This window comes from Choristoneura fumiferana, chromosome 27, assembly GCF_025370935.1.
Source record: "Choristoneura fumiferana chromosome 27, NRCan_CFum_1, whole genome shotgun sequence".
Classification (NCBI taxonomy): Eukaryota; Metazoa; Arthropoda; class Insecta; order Lepidoptera; family Tortricidae; genus Choristoneura; species Choristoneura fumiferana.
This window is the reverse complement of record NC_133498.1, coordinates 2,770,994-2,786,651: the sequence shown is the minus strand read 5'-3', so window position 1 is coordinate 2,786,651 and position 15,658 is coordinate 2,770,994. Positions and strand designations below refer to the sequence as shown.

Below are 15,658 nucleotides of genomic sequence, written 5' to 3'. Positions count from 1 at the left end.
AAAACAAAGACATTCATTGCCCCGTAACGCATAATTGCGTAATTAATTTCAGGTAATGCAAAAATAAATCACAAAATTATTCAAATTATAAATAACCTGCGTAGCTCACCCAAAAACTATGAGATTTGACATTTAGGAGACCTCACGCTAAACTAGCGCCTTCTAGCGGCGATTCATACGCGTAGCCCTCATTGCAAGGTGCTTTTTTAATAACGTCGATGAAAAATTTTCCATGAAACTTAAGTAATTCGGGAATCGTAACTTCAATACAACGCTGATTTAATGGATTTCGCGGCGCCACGGCTAAAGTCTAGTAAGTATAAAAAACACATGTTTCTTTATTTATTTATTAGATTTTAATAATGCCTTTATCTACAAGTTTCGCGTCGCTTGCTTATACTTATAGGTTTGTTCTGACTTGCAAGATTTTATTTGTGCACTTCTACAAATCTCATTATGGATAATAACATCAGTATAAAAACTAGTATTTTAACACATTTCCCTTTTTTTCTTTAAACCATAACAAAATATAAAAATGTTACACCTGAGATAATAAAATATTCACAAGTAAAAATAAAATCGGTTTGGGCCCATTTTGTTTAAAAACTAAATAATCACTTTACCAGAAAAACAATACCCTTCAATTATATACTTTAGTTATCTCTGCGTACGTTTACTATCTAGATAAATGTTGCTATTTTATCTAAATTAAGTAATAGACCTAAGGAAAAATATTATCGAACATCGGATCGGAAACTTTACTTCCTTTAATCCTACTAATATTTGTGTGTATGTTTGTTACTGTTCCACGCTAAACCGGCTGGATGGATTTAGAATAAATTTGCTATTAGATAGCTCAGCATCTGGAATAACACTAAGCTACTTTTTATTCAGATTTCCCACGGAACCGCTGGGCATAGGGTCATGAAGTTTGGCAGTGTTATTTTTAATGAAACTCATCAACGGCGATTCTGTGGTGAATTTTTGCACCAGTCTTCGCCACTGCAGAAGAGTAGCCGACCTCTCGGTTATCTATAGGTTGCATTTTGGAGAACATGCGACGGAGCTACACGGTAACTTCTCCCAGCTCCTCTTTTATAGGTCGACTAGAGGAAGGCAGTCTCACCCTTATGTTGTTCAGCAACCCTAAAATTCGCACAAAGCGTTTTCGCTGGTCCTTCAATTATCGAATAGCTGAGGTGTGGAATGCTCTGCCAGCTTCTGCGTATCGAGCGTTATTCTAAAGAACTGTTGATTTTACAAAATCAATAGTTTTGACCCATTTAACTTTATATTAGAAACTGAATTCGAGTTAGATGAATTTATCAATGAGAATTTAATACATTTAGTTTCTTAGGATTTAGTAACAAATTATTGGCAGCAAACCATGCGGATATCACGGACAGGGTTTCATTGGCTCAATGAAGTGGTATTTTTTTTACTAACCTTGAACAGTAAAGACGTGTCGTCAGCAAACATAACTATATACCCGACTTTTGGCTTACCATATAATAGTATGTCCTGTATCTTATTACATACACATACTATAGGGTTGGATGAGATAAAGAAAAACACCCCCACTTTACGTCTATGGGAGGTACCCTAAAAAAATTTTTTTGAATTTTTATTATACCATTTTGTCGGCATAGTTTACATATATAATCCGTGCAAAATTACAGCTTCCTAGCATTGATTAGTCCCTGAGCAAAGCCGCGGACGAACGGACAGACAGACAGACAGAACATGGCGAAACTATAAGGATTCCGTTTTTGCCATTTTGGCTCCGGAACCCTAAAAATTAGTTACCGCCTCAACAAATTTACATAATCATCATGTGTCATTTGAATCAGCTTAGAACAAAGGATATAGGGGGGGGTCGTGATGTGATCGAACAGACTGGCGAACTAAGGAATTCCGTTTTGCCATTTTGGTCCGAACCCTAAAAGTAGTTACCGCCTCACAATTTAACAAATCATCATGTGTCATCTGAATCAGCTTAGAACAAATAGAGTATAGGCGTGATTGTGATCAAACGCAGGCTATTTCTTTGTAAAAAAAATATCAACGGTCAATGATGTAATTTTGGAAATTCCCACGGGAATTTTGATTGACCTGGCTCGCACCTCTGAGTTTTTCGGAATTCATGTGCGGAATTACGTTTGAAATTTACCACGAGCTTTGCGGTGAAGGAAAACATCGTGAGGAAACCTGCACAAACCTGCGAAGCGATTCAATGGTGCGTGCGAAAGTTCCCAATTCCGCAATGGCCGCGTGGGAACTTATGGCCCAAGCCCCCTTGTTCTGAGAGGAGGCCTGTGCCCAGCAGTGGGACGTATATAGGCTGGGATGATGAAGATGATGAATTTTGATTGAATTGTATGACTAAAAATAGAATTAATTAAAAATTACCCAATTCAATCCAGATGTCTTTCCTTGAAAACTAAATCGTGTGAACTCAAAACCTTTATATTTTCACATCTTCAAGTGATCATTATCTTTATCTGCGAATTATCTAAGTACCTTATTGTTAAGTAAGTAATCTAAGCAAATCAAAGCAAGGTGTTTTTTAGATATAATTCAGATTTCTCAACTAGAGTTTCGATAAAGTTATCGAAACGCATGTTTTCATGCGTGTAGGTATTGATAGAGCCTATTGTTTGTAAATTATAGTTAATTTCGTTAGAATTACTACGAAATTATCTGAATCATCGTTATCGATGACTTTATTTTCATTTCACATTATTTTTACGAGATGTAAGTAAAGCGTAAAAGTTTTTTTTTTCTTATTTGACTGGAAGGCAAACGAGCAAGTGGGTCTCCTGATGGTAAGAGATCACCACCGCCCTAGAGACCTGCAACACCAGGGGTATTGCAGATGCGTTGCCAACCTAGAGGTTTAAGATGGGATTCCAACAACAATGAGTCTAACAACTGGTAGCATGGTTACGGTTGTGTCACTCTGAAGATGAGCTCTGGTTGAGTTCGAAACGCGTCAGTGTAGTGTGGTGGTGGTGATAGATGGGTTTGTGTGATTTGTGTGTGTTCTTACAGTGTGGAGGTGGAGGAACTGCATGAACACACATATTTTGCATAAGCTTAGCTATCGTAAGGTCACGGGTGAGCAAGGAAATTCTTTTAGTTCATTGCAGGTTTTCTAGTTAGTGCTTTAATTTCTTAAATGGTAATTTTTCTGAGTCTACGTAAATACAAATGTTTATTATTTTTTCTCAACAGCTAATTTCATCATAGGACCAAATAACATTTTTGACAATTCATGATGAACAGTTCAACATTCAATGTCGATGTATTTCAAATTGGCATTTTCTCCTTGGACATATAATTTTAAGCTGTCTATTTTCCATTTTTACTCAATAATAGTAAATCTTTAATGTGGAGAGTTCCTTTTTATCAATTTTCTACTCCTTCTTGCCATGAAGATTTTATTTATATAATGTGTCTCAAATAATCTCATGGAAAAGTTCAGTAATTTAAAAAAAACCGGCCAAGTGCGAGTCGGACTCGCGCACCGAGGGTTCCGTATATAAATATGTATGTATGTAAACTCTTTATTGTACAAAATAAGTAAACAAACACAGATGACAAACAATGAAATATATGTACAAAGGCGAACTTATCCCTTTAAGGGATCTCTACCAGTCAACCTTTAAGTGTACATAACTAAAAATTTATGCTTTTCGCAATTTTTCCTTTATTTGTGCTATAAGACGTTGCTTCATACCAAATTAAAGATTCTGAGTTCACGAAGTACCATGTAGGTTTTGATTCCCTTGCGAGTGTCGAAAATTTGCAGCATAAACGGCTGTATTTTTCCACAGCTCCAAGGGATAGTAGACCTGAGTATTTGATATAAATTTCAGCTTGATACCTCCACGCGTTCCTGAGAACTTGGTCTTGACAGACGGACAGACGGACAACAAAGTGATCCTATAAGGATTTCGTATATTCCATTCGAGGTACGGAACGCTAAAAAAACTCATTTTACAGCTCAAACAATTTTATTGACGTAATCAAATATAAAACAACAAATTACGACAAAGTTCTATAATTATAACTTAAATGCAAGGTGGAGGGATAGGGATTTTCTTCAGGAAGTGACATCCGCAACCACAAGGGTTGATAGGAGGATATAGGGATGATACGGTTGGAGCCAAAGCCGATATAGGTGAGGCAGCTGGCAAGAATGGATTGATTAGACCTACTGGAGAGAACACTGGCGACAATTCAGCACCACCCAAGCATGGAGAGATGCTTAAGCCAGAATTGAGGACATACGGTGGTATGACAGGCGAGAAAGGGTACAATTGGGACACTGGTAAACTTGGCGGTGCAGGGCAATTACAAGAAGGCAAAGCTGAACAAGGTGCTACATCGTATGAAACTAGAGTCTGTTGAAAAACAGGGCCTTGGAGTACCGGTGGAGCAAGGGTGCTTGAATTAACGGTACTACAGCTTGGTTGTAGTCGCAAACTTCTATTACTGGGGTTGGAATTTCGCAAGGACGAAAAGAGGGTTGAGGGCAAGGACGAGGAATAGGTGGCACAGGACGCGGGCATATGGGGACTGGGGGAAGGCGAGATGCTGGGCAGGGCGTGGGACGAGGGCATGGAGGCTTAGGGAGTGGTGGAGGTGGAGGATGCGGGCAGAGAGGGAGTGGACGCGAGCAGCCACAGCCGTTTTGCGCCTGTGCGTTGATCTGAAAAAATATAAGCATGTGAATATAGTTTTAGATAGTAATGTAGATTTTGATTAACTTTAGCGAGCTTCCAATATTTCGACGACTCTATCAGTGAGTCACAAAATATATGATCTATGTGTCTGTGACGTTGAAATTTTGGGAACTCGGTCGAGGATACTGAATCACGACCAGGGTGGAACCTTTTTATAGTCAATTTCGCTATGATTTCTTTGGCAAATGTACGGAAAGTCAATACAGTATAAGTAGCACAAAGGTTGCACCCTGGTTATGTGATTTAGTTTCCACGGCTGCTCATCCAGTTGCAAATAAATATGACAAAAATTAATTAATCGTGAAATATTAAAGATTGTTCATATAATTTTACTGTGAAAGCTGTAGAATTAAGGAAAGGTTTTGGAAATTTTAAAACATCATACTTACATGAGCTACAACAGCACAAATTAACAACAATACCCCCTTCATTTTCATTTATTTATAAACTTACTAACCTACTTCCATATAATGTGGCCTTATGTAGTTTTTTCTTATCTGAATTTGGTAATTCGGAGAATTTCATAGATACAAATATCACATTCGTACTCAATTGCATAGTAACGATTGCTAAATACGCAAGACTAGCTTACGCTTTCGGCTTTTGTCTCATTGCAGAAATATCTATCTCGTGAGAACTGGTATAAACTATTCTTATGTCGTCTACACCACAAAGATTGAGCAAAATCGCAGCTCCCTGACTAACTCAGTGAAGAGTTTAATACTCAGCAAGCTTCAACTTTTTTCTTTTAATAACCTCCTAACGCTTAAGTCAAATTTTTGATTTATGAACATCAAATTTTTATGTCATTTATGATAGGTAGTTTGATCTTCCAAAATTACAATAAGTCCTTTATAAAGAACTCTGGACATTAGAAGGGTATATTACTTTAACTGCCTATAACTGCAGCTTTCCTTGCAATTGTGTCAAACAGTTAAACTGAAATTTTGAGACTTTAGAAAATAAAATAGGCGTGTGCGAAAGGTATAAACGAAGATCAGGTTATACCTCTTGGCACTAACATGGTACCAAAGAGAAAATCAACTAAAAAAACCTTCCTTAATTCAGGACCATTTTTGCCCACATCTTTGCCTGTATACTGTGGGCAAAGTATTTGAAATCACATAGCCGTCGTACAAGTAAATACGATTTTTTCTGCTCATTGGTTCTATGCCCCATGTATTGAATGACTAGGAGAGAACTAAAGATAGAACTAAACAAAATGTGATAGGTCCTGGAGACACATTTGTAGCACACTGCATATCTTCAAGACATTACTTGTTCCAAAGTTTAACAATCCATCTTATTGCAGTTACATTATCCGTAACACGTTTCAGAGTAGAATAAATTAAAGACAATAACATTTAGCTACAGATATATTCTACACAAGCGCTCAAATAAATTAACACACACAAACCTATATACAAGGGGAGGGAATGGAACTTTTCTCAAGAACTGACTCTTGTTTATCCTCGGATTAACAGGAGGCAGCAAGTTGGATGTTGGAGGAGCCATTGCTGATACTGGCGAAGCTGCTGGCAGGAAGGGATTGACCAGAGGCGCTGGGCAAGTGTAAGGGATGGGTGGTTGGCAACACTGATTGACTGTTTGAACTTGTTGGGCCACTGGGTATTGGTAGACTTCGTTAACAGGCTGCACGGGTACCACTGGCTGGACTGGGACTACAGGAGCCTGGTAAGTTTGTACCGCAGGTTGGATCGCTGGGTACGGCATTTCGATCACAGTAGGTTGTTTCCTTGCATACTGGCTTTGGAAGTTGCTGAGATATTGTCCTTGAACTACGGGTCTTATTGGAGCTTCGTAGCCGTATGGGTCGTTGCAGATTGGTCTGTTGGAAGCCATCTTGAGGATCTGAGGGTTTGATGTGAGGATGTTCTGGAGGATGGAGGCTAGGCCGGCGCGTGAGGGTTTCTGGCAGAGAACTGGTGTTGATACAATCAAGGCGATGACTATTCTTCCAAACAGCCCCATGTTTCTGAAATAAAACGTTATCGTTAATTAGATCCAAAAACGCGTCTGCCTTAAAAATACAGTAACGCCATCTAGTGATCCAGCGTATCCAAAAACCCTTACATCAATTAACGATTAAATTTACTTACCACTACAATAATACGCGTGTGAATATTATTGAAACTAGAGTCCCTTTATAATATGTTTATCTGTTTATTTCAAAAGTTATTACAATTAGTTCATTATGTCACGATTACGACTTTGATACTGATGGTATAGATTGTAGTTATGTCATTGTGATAAAGAATTCCACAAATGTTATGTATAGCACGTGAGCTCCTTTTAAATGCGAATTTTAAATTCCAAGAACGAATGTCAAATTGAAGTAAGTGTTAAATGAAAAATAAATATCTTTCACAATCTCACTGGAAGTGGGTGAAACTCGGTTTCCAACAAAATATAATTTATAACCCAACCAATTAAGAAAAGTCGAAGAAACACTGCCATTGAACCGATTTTTAGCAAACATAGGTAAGAACTACCGCAAGAAAACTCAACACAGCAAAACACAAAAAAAGTGCATCAAAAGTTCAATATCTCAAAAACGGCTAAATCGTGCACAAACATGTCTCAGAACCATTGCTAGAAAACCTGATTTCAAATAAAAAACCGCATTCAAATCGGTCCACCCGTTTAAGAGCTACGGTGCCACACACTCACACACACACACGCGCGCGCGCACACACAATCACACATAGCGGTCAAACTTATAACACCCCTCTTTTTGCGTCGGGGGTTAAAAATCGGTCAATCCATTGCAGAGCTACGATGACACAAACAGACATTGGCGTCAAGCTTATTTTTCAAGGTATTTTTTTGAAAGCAGGTTTTATAGCGATGGTTCTTAGATATGTTTTATCTAAATCGGTTTAGCCGTTTTTGATATATTGAACTTTGAAGTGACAATGTCGGGGGTTCTCCAACTTTTAGTTGGTTAGGTTATTAATAAAAGGGAACCCTTGTAGGAAGGATCACTTTTGCGAGTCTGTCTGTACATCACTCACAGCCAATTTGCTGTATAAAACTAAAAATGAATCAATGTATATTGTCGGCGGCGATCGTAAAATCCGCCAGATCACGAAATTCCTAGGCATATCGTGAAACGCGCCATTTCATATATGCCTAAAACGTTGGCCAGGCATATCACGATGTGCTGAGAAATAATACGCAGATCGATTAGAGCAACGCATTCGTCGATATCTCCTAGCTCTATACGGGGCACATCGTAAAATAGTTTCTTATTTGGCCCACTTGGTGCGCTGCGTAATGCAATGGCGGCCGTGACCAGCTGACCGCCCGTGTTTGTTTAGCGCGTGAAAAATTCGGCGTTCGCACAAAATTATCTTTAAACCGAAAATAGTGATTGAATTCAAAATAGAAGTGCAAAGAAGCTTTTGAACATCAGCTCGTTTTTTTTTTATGTAATCAAACGATTCTTTGCACAATGTGGAAAAACATGGACGTCTGCCCGTTTTTAGAGGTAGAATTTTGTTGGTAAATAAAGATTCACTAGTTGTTATTATTATATAGAAAAATTTAGGTACGAACGAGCGAAGGACGATGGAGTGGTAGATAAGTGACACGACGCACGAGCCGAGCGGAGCGAAGCGAGCGTTGCAGCGGCATCGCGGCCGAAATGCCAGAAACGATATGGCGGCGTTCCATGAGTATGCCTAGGAATTTCATGATCGTGCCTAAACTGCCAATCAAAATGCGGCGCTTCAATGAGTAATGCTAGGAATTTCATGATCTGCTAACGTCATAGGCCAAATCGCTAATGGTGAGTTATGAACGATATGGCGGATGACCCTAGCCAATTCATGAATTGGCGGCATTTCACGATATGCCACAATTTCGTTGCCTGGCGATTTTATCACGATCGGCCGCCGAATATACATCAAAATAAATTAATCATCATCATCATCCCAGCCTATATACGTCCCACTGCTGGGCACAGGCCTCCTCTCAGAACAAGAGGGCTTGGGCCATAGTTTCCCACGCAGGGCAGTGCGGATTGGGAACTTCGCAAGCACCATTGATGCTCGCAGGTTTGTGCAGTTTCCTCACGATGTTTTCTTCATGCAAAGCTCGTGGTAAATTTCAAATGTAATCCGCACATGAATTTCGAAAAACTCAGAGGTCGAGCCGGGGTTTGAACCCACGACCCTCAGCTTGAGAGGCGATAGGTCAAACCACTAGGCCACCACGGCTGTAAATAACGGCTCTAAATTAATAAAACGAAATATTTATAACTATTATTAGCAATGCATGAAAAATTATAGGTACCTAGTAAGTGAACAATGATTCCTCTGTTGTTATTTCATCTCCTCGCAATCGATATGAAAAGCAGAGTGTAAAACTTGAACATTAAACCCATTTTCCCCTCGACGTGTCTATTACGACGTGGCTATATGAACGTCTCGGTTAAAATGCCTCGTTTTATGCTCTTATTGTACAATCTACTATTGACTTTAGTACCTTGTCAATGTAAACCTTCTGACAATTTTATACAAACTATCAAACATGAAGTGACATCGACAAGGTAGTAAAGTGTAAAGATATCTTTGACCTCGACTGTACACCATGCCATGTTTAGAAGAGGTATAGTATTTTTTTTTTTTTTTTAATATAAAACGAGGGGGCAACGAGCAGACGGTCACCTGATGGAGAGCCGATCACCGTCGCCATGGACACCCGCAAACACAGGGAATCACAGTGAAACCCTTTAAGGAATTGGTAAAGATCCTTTGATAGTGCTGTTTGACGGTGTAGTGCACGAGAGTTGAAGTGAATGATTGCACACACAGCTACATGAAGTTGCATATAAGGATAATGAATGAAATGAATGTTAAAATCCCGTTGTCATTATCATGTTATGTATTTTAGTTATTTATTTATTACATTTCACAGCATAACAGTTAAACCAAAGCACTGTGAAATTCAGGTACAATTTACAAAAAGAATACACAAAAACAAAATATAAGGTATGGAAGGATGTTCTTGTGTGCGTGACCTCATCTCTGGTGGCACTACCTATAGGTATCATTGCTTTGCTTGTTACTATGCAGCTCTGGTGTAGTTATTTATGTACTGTCATATGTTTTTTTTTTTTATTTGACTGGATGGAAAACGAGCAAGTGGGTCTCCTGATGGTAAGAGATCACCACCGCCCATAGACACCTGCAACACCAGGGGGATTGCAGATGCGTTGCCAACCTAGAGGCCTAAGATGGGATACCTCAAGTGCCAGTAATTTCACCGGCTGTCTTACTCTCCACGCCGAAACACAACAGTGCAAGCACTGCTGCTTCACGGCAGGATTAGCGAGCAAGATGGTGGTAGCAATCCGGGCGGACCTTGCACAAGGTCCTACCACCTGCAATGTAAGTAGATTCTTATTTGCTTTGTAAGCGAGAAGGTGTTGAATCAAACAAAATGTGACTCATTGTTGTATTTATTTTTAGGGTTCCCGCCGCCAAAGAAAAAAAAAGAATCCCTTGCCGTGGTGGCCGAGTGGTTTGACCTATGGCCTCTCAAGCAGAGGATCGTAAGTTCAAACCCCGGCACCTAAGAGTTTTTCGAAATTCATGTGCGGAATAACATTTGAAATTTGCCACGAGCTTTACGGTGAAGGAAAACATCGTGAGGAAAACCTGCACAACAAACCTGCGAAGCAATTCAACGGCGTGTGTGAAGTTCCCAATCCGTACTGGGACCGCGTGGGAACTACTGCTCAAGCCCTCTCATTCTGAGAAGAGGCCTATGCCCTGCAGTGGGACGTATATAGGCTGGGATGATGATGATGAAAGAGGTCCAACAATTTTGTCCTTTAAGCAAGTTTCCAGCTATCATCCTTAGAATGCTGTTACTGTTGTATCATAATTTGATTGCTTAGTAGCGACATCTCTTGTCTGGGTGAGCGGTTAATTCCGAAAGAGTGTGGACATCTGTCGACGAAACATAGATGTCGCTAGTGCTGCTGCTTAAGTAGCATAGTAGAAATAAGCAACCTGAGATATGTATGCATAGGAAAAATTCGTGTCTAGATTCCTGTCCAGCAGTGGTGTAGGGGCTATAGCACGCAGCACGGATTGCTGAGGACCTGGGTTCGATTCACAGTGCTGGTCTCTTTTTCTGGTTTTTCTGTGCATCCATGTCTCATTTTGTATTTTCGATGTTGTATCCACTCTATCTACTTATCAATGAGGCAAATTTCTTGCGCCTGATAGCATCAATCATCAGTGGGACTTGATAAACATAGATGAAGCTCAGCAGAAACATGGCACCAGAATAATAGCATTGTTAACACCACTGTCAAGGCTACTTATCATCATCATCATCATCATCCGAAGCCTCCAGACGCCACTGCTGGCCTCTTAGAACGCCACAATGAACGACAACTCGCCACTTGCATCCACCGGTTTCCCGCTACTCTCACGATGTCGTCAGTCCACCTGGTGGGAGGCCTGCCAACGCTTCGTCTTCCGGTTCGTGGTCGCCACTCGATGACTTTTCTCCCCCAACGGTTATCTGTTCTTCGAGCGATGTGGCCTGCCCATTGCCACTTCAATTTGCATATTTTTCCAGCTATGTCAGTGACTTTAGTTCTTCGACGAATTTCCGTACCAAGGCTACTATTACTTCATTATCTACATGTCTGGTTGTCTGTGTGTCAAGACAACTTTTAACCGACTTCAAAAAGGTTATCAATTCGGTTGTATTTTTTTACGTTTGTTACCTCAGAACTGCGTCATTTATGAACCGATTGGATTTTTTTTTGCGTTCGTAACCCCAATATATAGTGCGTAGGTGAGATAGCCGACTATAGGTTCACTCCTGCTGGCTCGTGCTGAGGCACCAACTTCTGGTAGAAAAATATTTTCATGGTTTTTTTGTAGTCGGTTCCATTTTTTGTTATATTTTTTTCTGAGATACGTGTGTACCTAGATGTTTCCAGTTGAAATAAATGTCAAATATGAAAATTTACCTTACTTACCTACTTAGCCCTGGGGACTGTCAACAACAGTTATTTGTTAAGCAGCATCGGAAAGATTGGAGCAAGTGCGCTTATTAAAATCTGAAGAGGCAATTATTCTAAGCCACGAGCAAAGCGAGTGCTTAAAATTGCGAGACGCTAAACAGCATACCGCCAAGCGAGCATAGACTTTTCATCTCATTACAGCGAGAAAAAAAATTCGGGCTACATGGCCCATAGAATACCTAATAAATAAGTGAAAAGACACTGATTCGCAAAAACCGTAGAAATACCGTAAATAAAGTACCTACAAACTTGTTCTTGATGACTTTTAAATTTATACGGAACCCTCAGCGTGTGCGTCCGACTCTTACATCAATTTCCACGTCAGCGTCTTTGCCTCACGTAAATGGACCAAACAAACAGTAAACAAAACATTAGGTAGGCACTTACGTTACGATATCAAAGAATCTTATACCTTTAAACGAGCAATTCTTATATATTTATCAAGGACCATAATATTAACAAAGAGATTGATACAGCTAAAGTTACAAAAGTAGTTAAGTATGTGTATGTAAACACTTTATTGTGCATGAAACACAAAGGCAATATAAAAAAAACAACAAAACAAAATGAGTACAAAGGCGAACTTATCCCTAAAGGGAAGAAAAAAGGGAAAGAAAAGAAAAAAACAGAGAAAGGAAAAGGATGAAAGGAAGGGAAGGGGGGAGGGAAGGGATATGCATGGGACGCCGGTAGGGTTATTATCAAAAGAGCGCATTGCATTCCGCAATGCATTCATTTTGTGTCTTAGTTTTGTTCTATGTATTTTCTATTACGGCAGGGAGGTGTAAAGGTACTCTCTTGGACCCCATCCCGGCGCCCATGAAAATATGTATGCACGACTTTAACATTATCTAACTGAATAAAGTCGTTTATACATACATATTTATGTAGGTAACTTTGACCATACAAAAATTTTATCAGAAATATCTGAACACGACTCTATTGTTAACGGCGTAGAGGTGTGTTCAGATATTTTTGATCAAAATTTTGCTCACAAGTTTATGAACTCGACTGCAGAGGGCGTAAATTTACAAAGCAAGCAAATATATAGCCTATCATATTTTTAATACATTTCTACGCAATAATGATTGATGGTTAGACAATAAAACAACAAAATGAAATCAATAATTTATTATAAATTATCATTATACCTACATTCTTAAATCTACAAGAACGGTGGTTGCACAACGATTTGTCTCATGTACCTAGAGCAACCAATCACCGGCGCGAAGGGGGGTACAACCGGGACCCCACACGTGGGCACTTCCACCGTGGTGGCGCACGCGCATGTGGGTTTACCTTGGGCGCAACCACAAGGGGTCTCCACGGTTGGTGTTACGCATGTACATGTGGTTTTCACCTTTGGAGGGCCGCAAGGGACCTCTACGCAACCACAAGAGTTCCCTCCACAAGAGCAAGGTCCTTTACAAGCGCAAGGCTTAGGGCAACCTGAATTACACGTGCATAAGTTGATGGGACGGCCACAGGGGCCATAAAGGGGACCTAATGGGGAGCAACCACAAGCCGGCAACCCGATAGGGGGAAGGAGGCCAGGCACCCCAACCCCGTAACCAAAAGTGGACAAACCTACAGAAGAATAACCACAAGACGGCACGCCGAGCGAAGGAAGGTTATAACTATACACCGGTTGGCAGCTAGGGCAACCATCTATGAGTCTTACATTAGGGTCTGAACAACCACAAGTGGTAGCCAAGCCGATGGCTGGTGTGGTCCGTCCACACAAATTGCCAACTACAGGGGTGCCGCAACCACACGCCCCAAAAGAATTAGTACAACCGCAACTTTGAACCCCTATCACTGGGTTTGGGAACCCAATGGCAGGATTGAAGCACCCACAGGGGGGGACGATGGGTGCTTGTACGTAGCCACAATTTGGGTTGATGGCAGGAGTTTGTATGCTGGTAGGAGCAGTTGCCAAGGTCAAGAGGGTTTTTAGAGGAGTCGGTAGACCTGAGGGCAGGCCTATGGTACTGCAATCTGGTATAACTTGGGCTTGGACCTGAAAAACAAACTTTCGCTATAGTTAGGCAAGGAATGGTAAGTACCTAAGGCTTTTGTAACATGACTGGTTGTTAATCTTTTCGAGATAATATTAGTCTGGGTTCTTCTAAGAAGATTGAGGCTAAGGATGGTTTCTGGCCAAAATTGTAAATAGAACCATTCATGGGTATGTATAACAAGCTTTACTTGCGATTTCTATGAATTGTCTGAGAATCTCGCAAATCCAATTTCACTGACTTTTTGTGATCAGATTGAGTAAAAATGTAGTACGGTCAGCATCAAAATAGCTGCATACTTTTTTACTTTGTCGTTTTACAGCAACGTAGTTACTTAACACCATACAAATTTGACAAATGTGTTTTAAAGCGACAAAGTAATAAAGTGATCCTTTTTAGTTTTACTTTTGATGCTTACTGTACATAGGTTGTAGATAGGGTGACAGTACAAGAGTCAAAAGAGTGCAAACATTAGGTGAATTAACTAGTTTGTTTTAAGAAGTATTTTCTGTTACTATTGCTTGAAGTTGCTATTATGTTTTGAATATGTAAATACTTACATTGTAAACAAAATATAAATAGAATAATACGGCTTGCCTTAACATTGTGTTCAAAGATACTAATAACTTGATTTAAATAAACTCTTTAAATAGTATATAGTTAGTTGACAAAATGATAAAGAAATTGCAACTATTCCTTTATTTACAAAACCAATTTTGAAACATTGATAAATTAAAAATCAGTCAATTTACATAGTAAAATGTTTATGAACATTGCAATAGTTTATTATCGTGATTAAAATAGACAAAAGTAAACTAGAAACTTACTTGATTATTTCGAAATTTAGATGATACGATAAAATATAAATTACAAATACAATAGTATTTTATGCAACTGTATCGTAATAGGGGTCCTTAAAACACGTGTGGGTTTATGAAACGAGGCGTAGCCCAGTTTCATAATAGGGTCACATGAGTGTTTTAAGGCCTAATTACGTACAGTTGCATACAATATTTTATCTATATCCATATCATGTGTTCAAGAACCATTGAGAATGTCCTGCATTAACTCTAACTAGGTAGGTATGTCTGCCCCACGAGCTGCGCCTGCTGCTGCACGTGGTCGCGGCGCCCCCCCCCCCCGTGCTGTAATGATGTATGAAATCTCATTACGATACAGCCGTGTTCATAACAGAATCCAATGTCGTAATGCTGGTCATTACCTATGGTTTCTGAACGCATAATTGAGGATTTACTATATGGGTGTAGATAAAAGAACATGTCGTGTAACGACAATGACAGCAGGATTTTGACATTTACTCGTTCATTCTCCTTTTGTGCAATCAGTTCTTTTTTGTTTTTATCATTCACCTCAACTCTCGTGGCACTACCTATACCATCGAGCCGATCCGATGATGGAGTCGGAAGCAAGACCTTGGAACTCCAAGACAGAACCATATAACCTGGCCATGTTTGGCCTTAGGGTATATCGTCGGGTGACAAGCAAGTCACTAACTGCAAAGAAAAAAATTGCGGAATATTAACCTTACGTTGCTATGCATAAGTTTGATTATCCCTCTTGACTATAGGTGGTATAGTGTGACTATAGACGGTATAGTGTGACTATAGACGGTATAGTGTGACTATAGACGGTATAGTGTGACTATAGACGGTATAGTGTGACTATAGACGGTATAGTGTGACTATAGACGGTATAGTGTGACTGTGTGGTGTAGTGACTTTTGCTTGTCACCCGACGATATTTGTCCAAAGATAGTTTCCACAGTCTGATGATGGAGCAGGTAGGCAGCGTCTTTTTAA

General features: G+C 39.8%; 1 protein-coding gene and 2 long non-coding RNA genes across 3 annotated transcripts; all 3 read right to left on the bottom strand.

Moving 5' to 3' along the window:
- Positions 1–3,997: 3,997 nt before the first annotated feature.
- Positions 3,998–5,932, bottom strand: LOC141443540 (uncharacterized). Its single transcript, XR_012453051.1, has 2 exons — positions 5,138–5,932; positions 3,998–4,714 (listed from the first exon to the last, which is right to left on the bottom strand). It is a non-coding gene; the product is annotated as an uncharacterized lncRNA (long non-coding RNA).
- A 178-nt stretch (positions 5,933–6,110) lies between these two features.
- On the bottom strand, positions 6,111–6,875 carry LOC141443539 (uncharacterized). The gene is made up of 2 exons (XM_074108849.1): positions 6,807–6,875; positions 6,111–6,744 (listed from the first exon to the last, which is right to left on the bottom strand). Exons 1-2 carry the CDS (start codon positions 6,809–6,811, stop codon positions 6,117–6,119), a joined length of 633 nt encoding a protein of 210 aa, XP_073964950.1. The 5' UTR covers positions 6,812–6,875; the 3' UTR covers positions 6,111–6,116.
- Positions 6,876–12,936: 6,061 nt separating this feature from the next.
- LOC141443538 (uncharacterized) lies at positions 12,937–14,480 on the bottom strand. The gene is made up of 2 exons (XR_012453050.1): positions 14,399–14,480; positions 12,937–13,840 (listed from the first exon to the last, which is right to left on the bottom strand). It is a non-coding gene; the product is annotated as an uncharacterized lncRNA (long non-coding RNA).
- Positions 14,481–15,658: the final 1,178 nt, after the last annotated feature.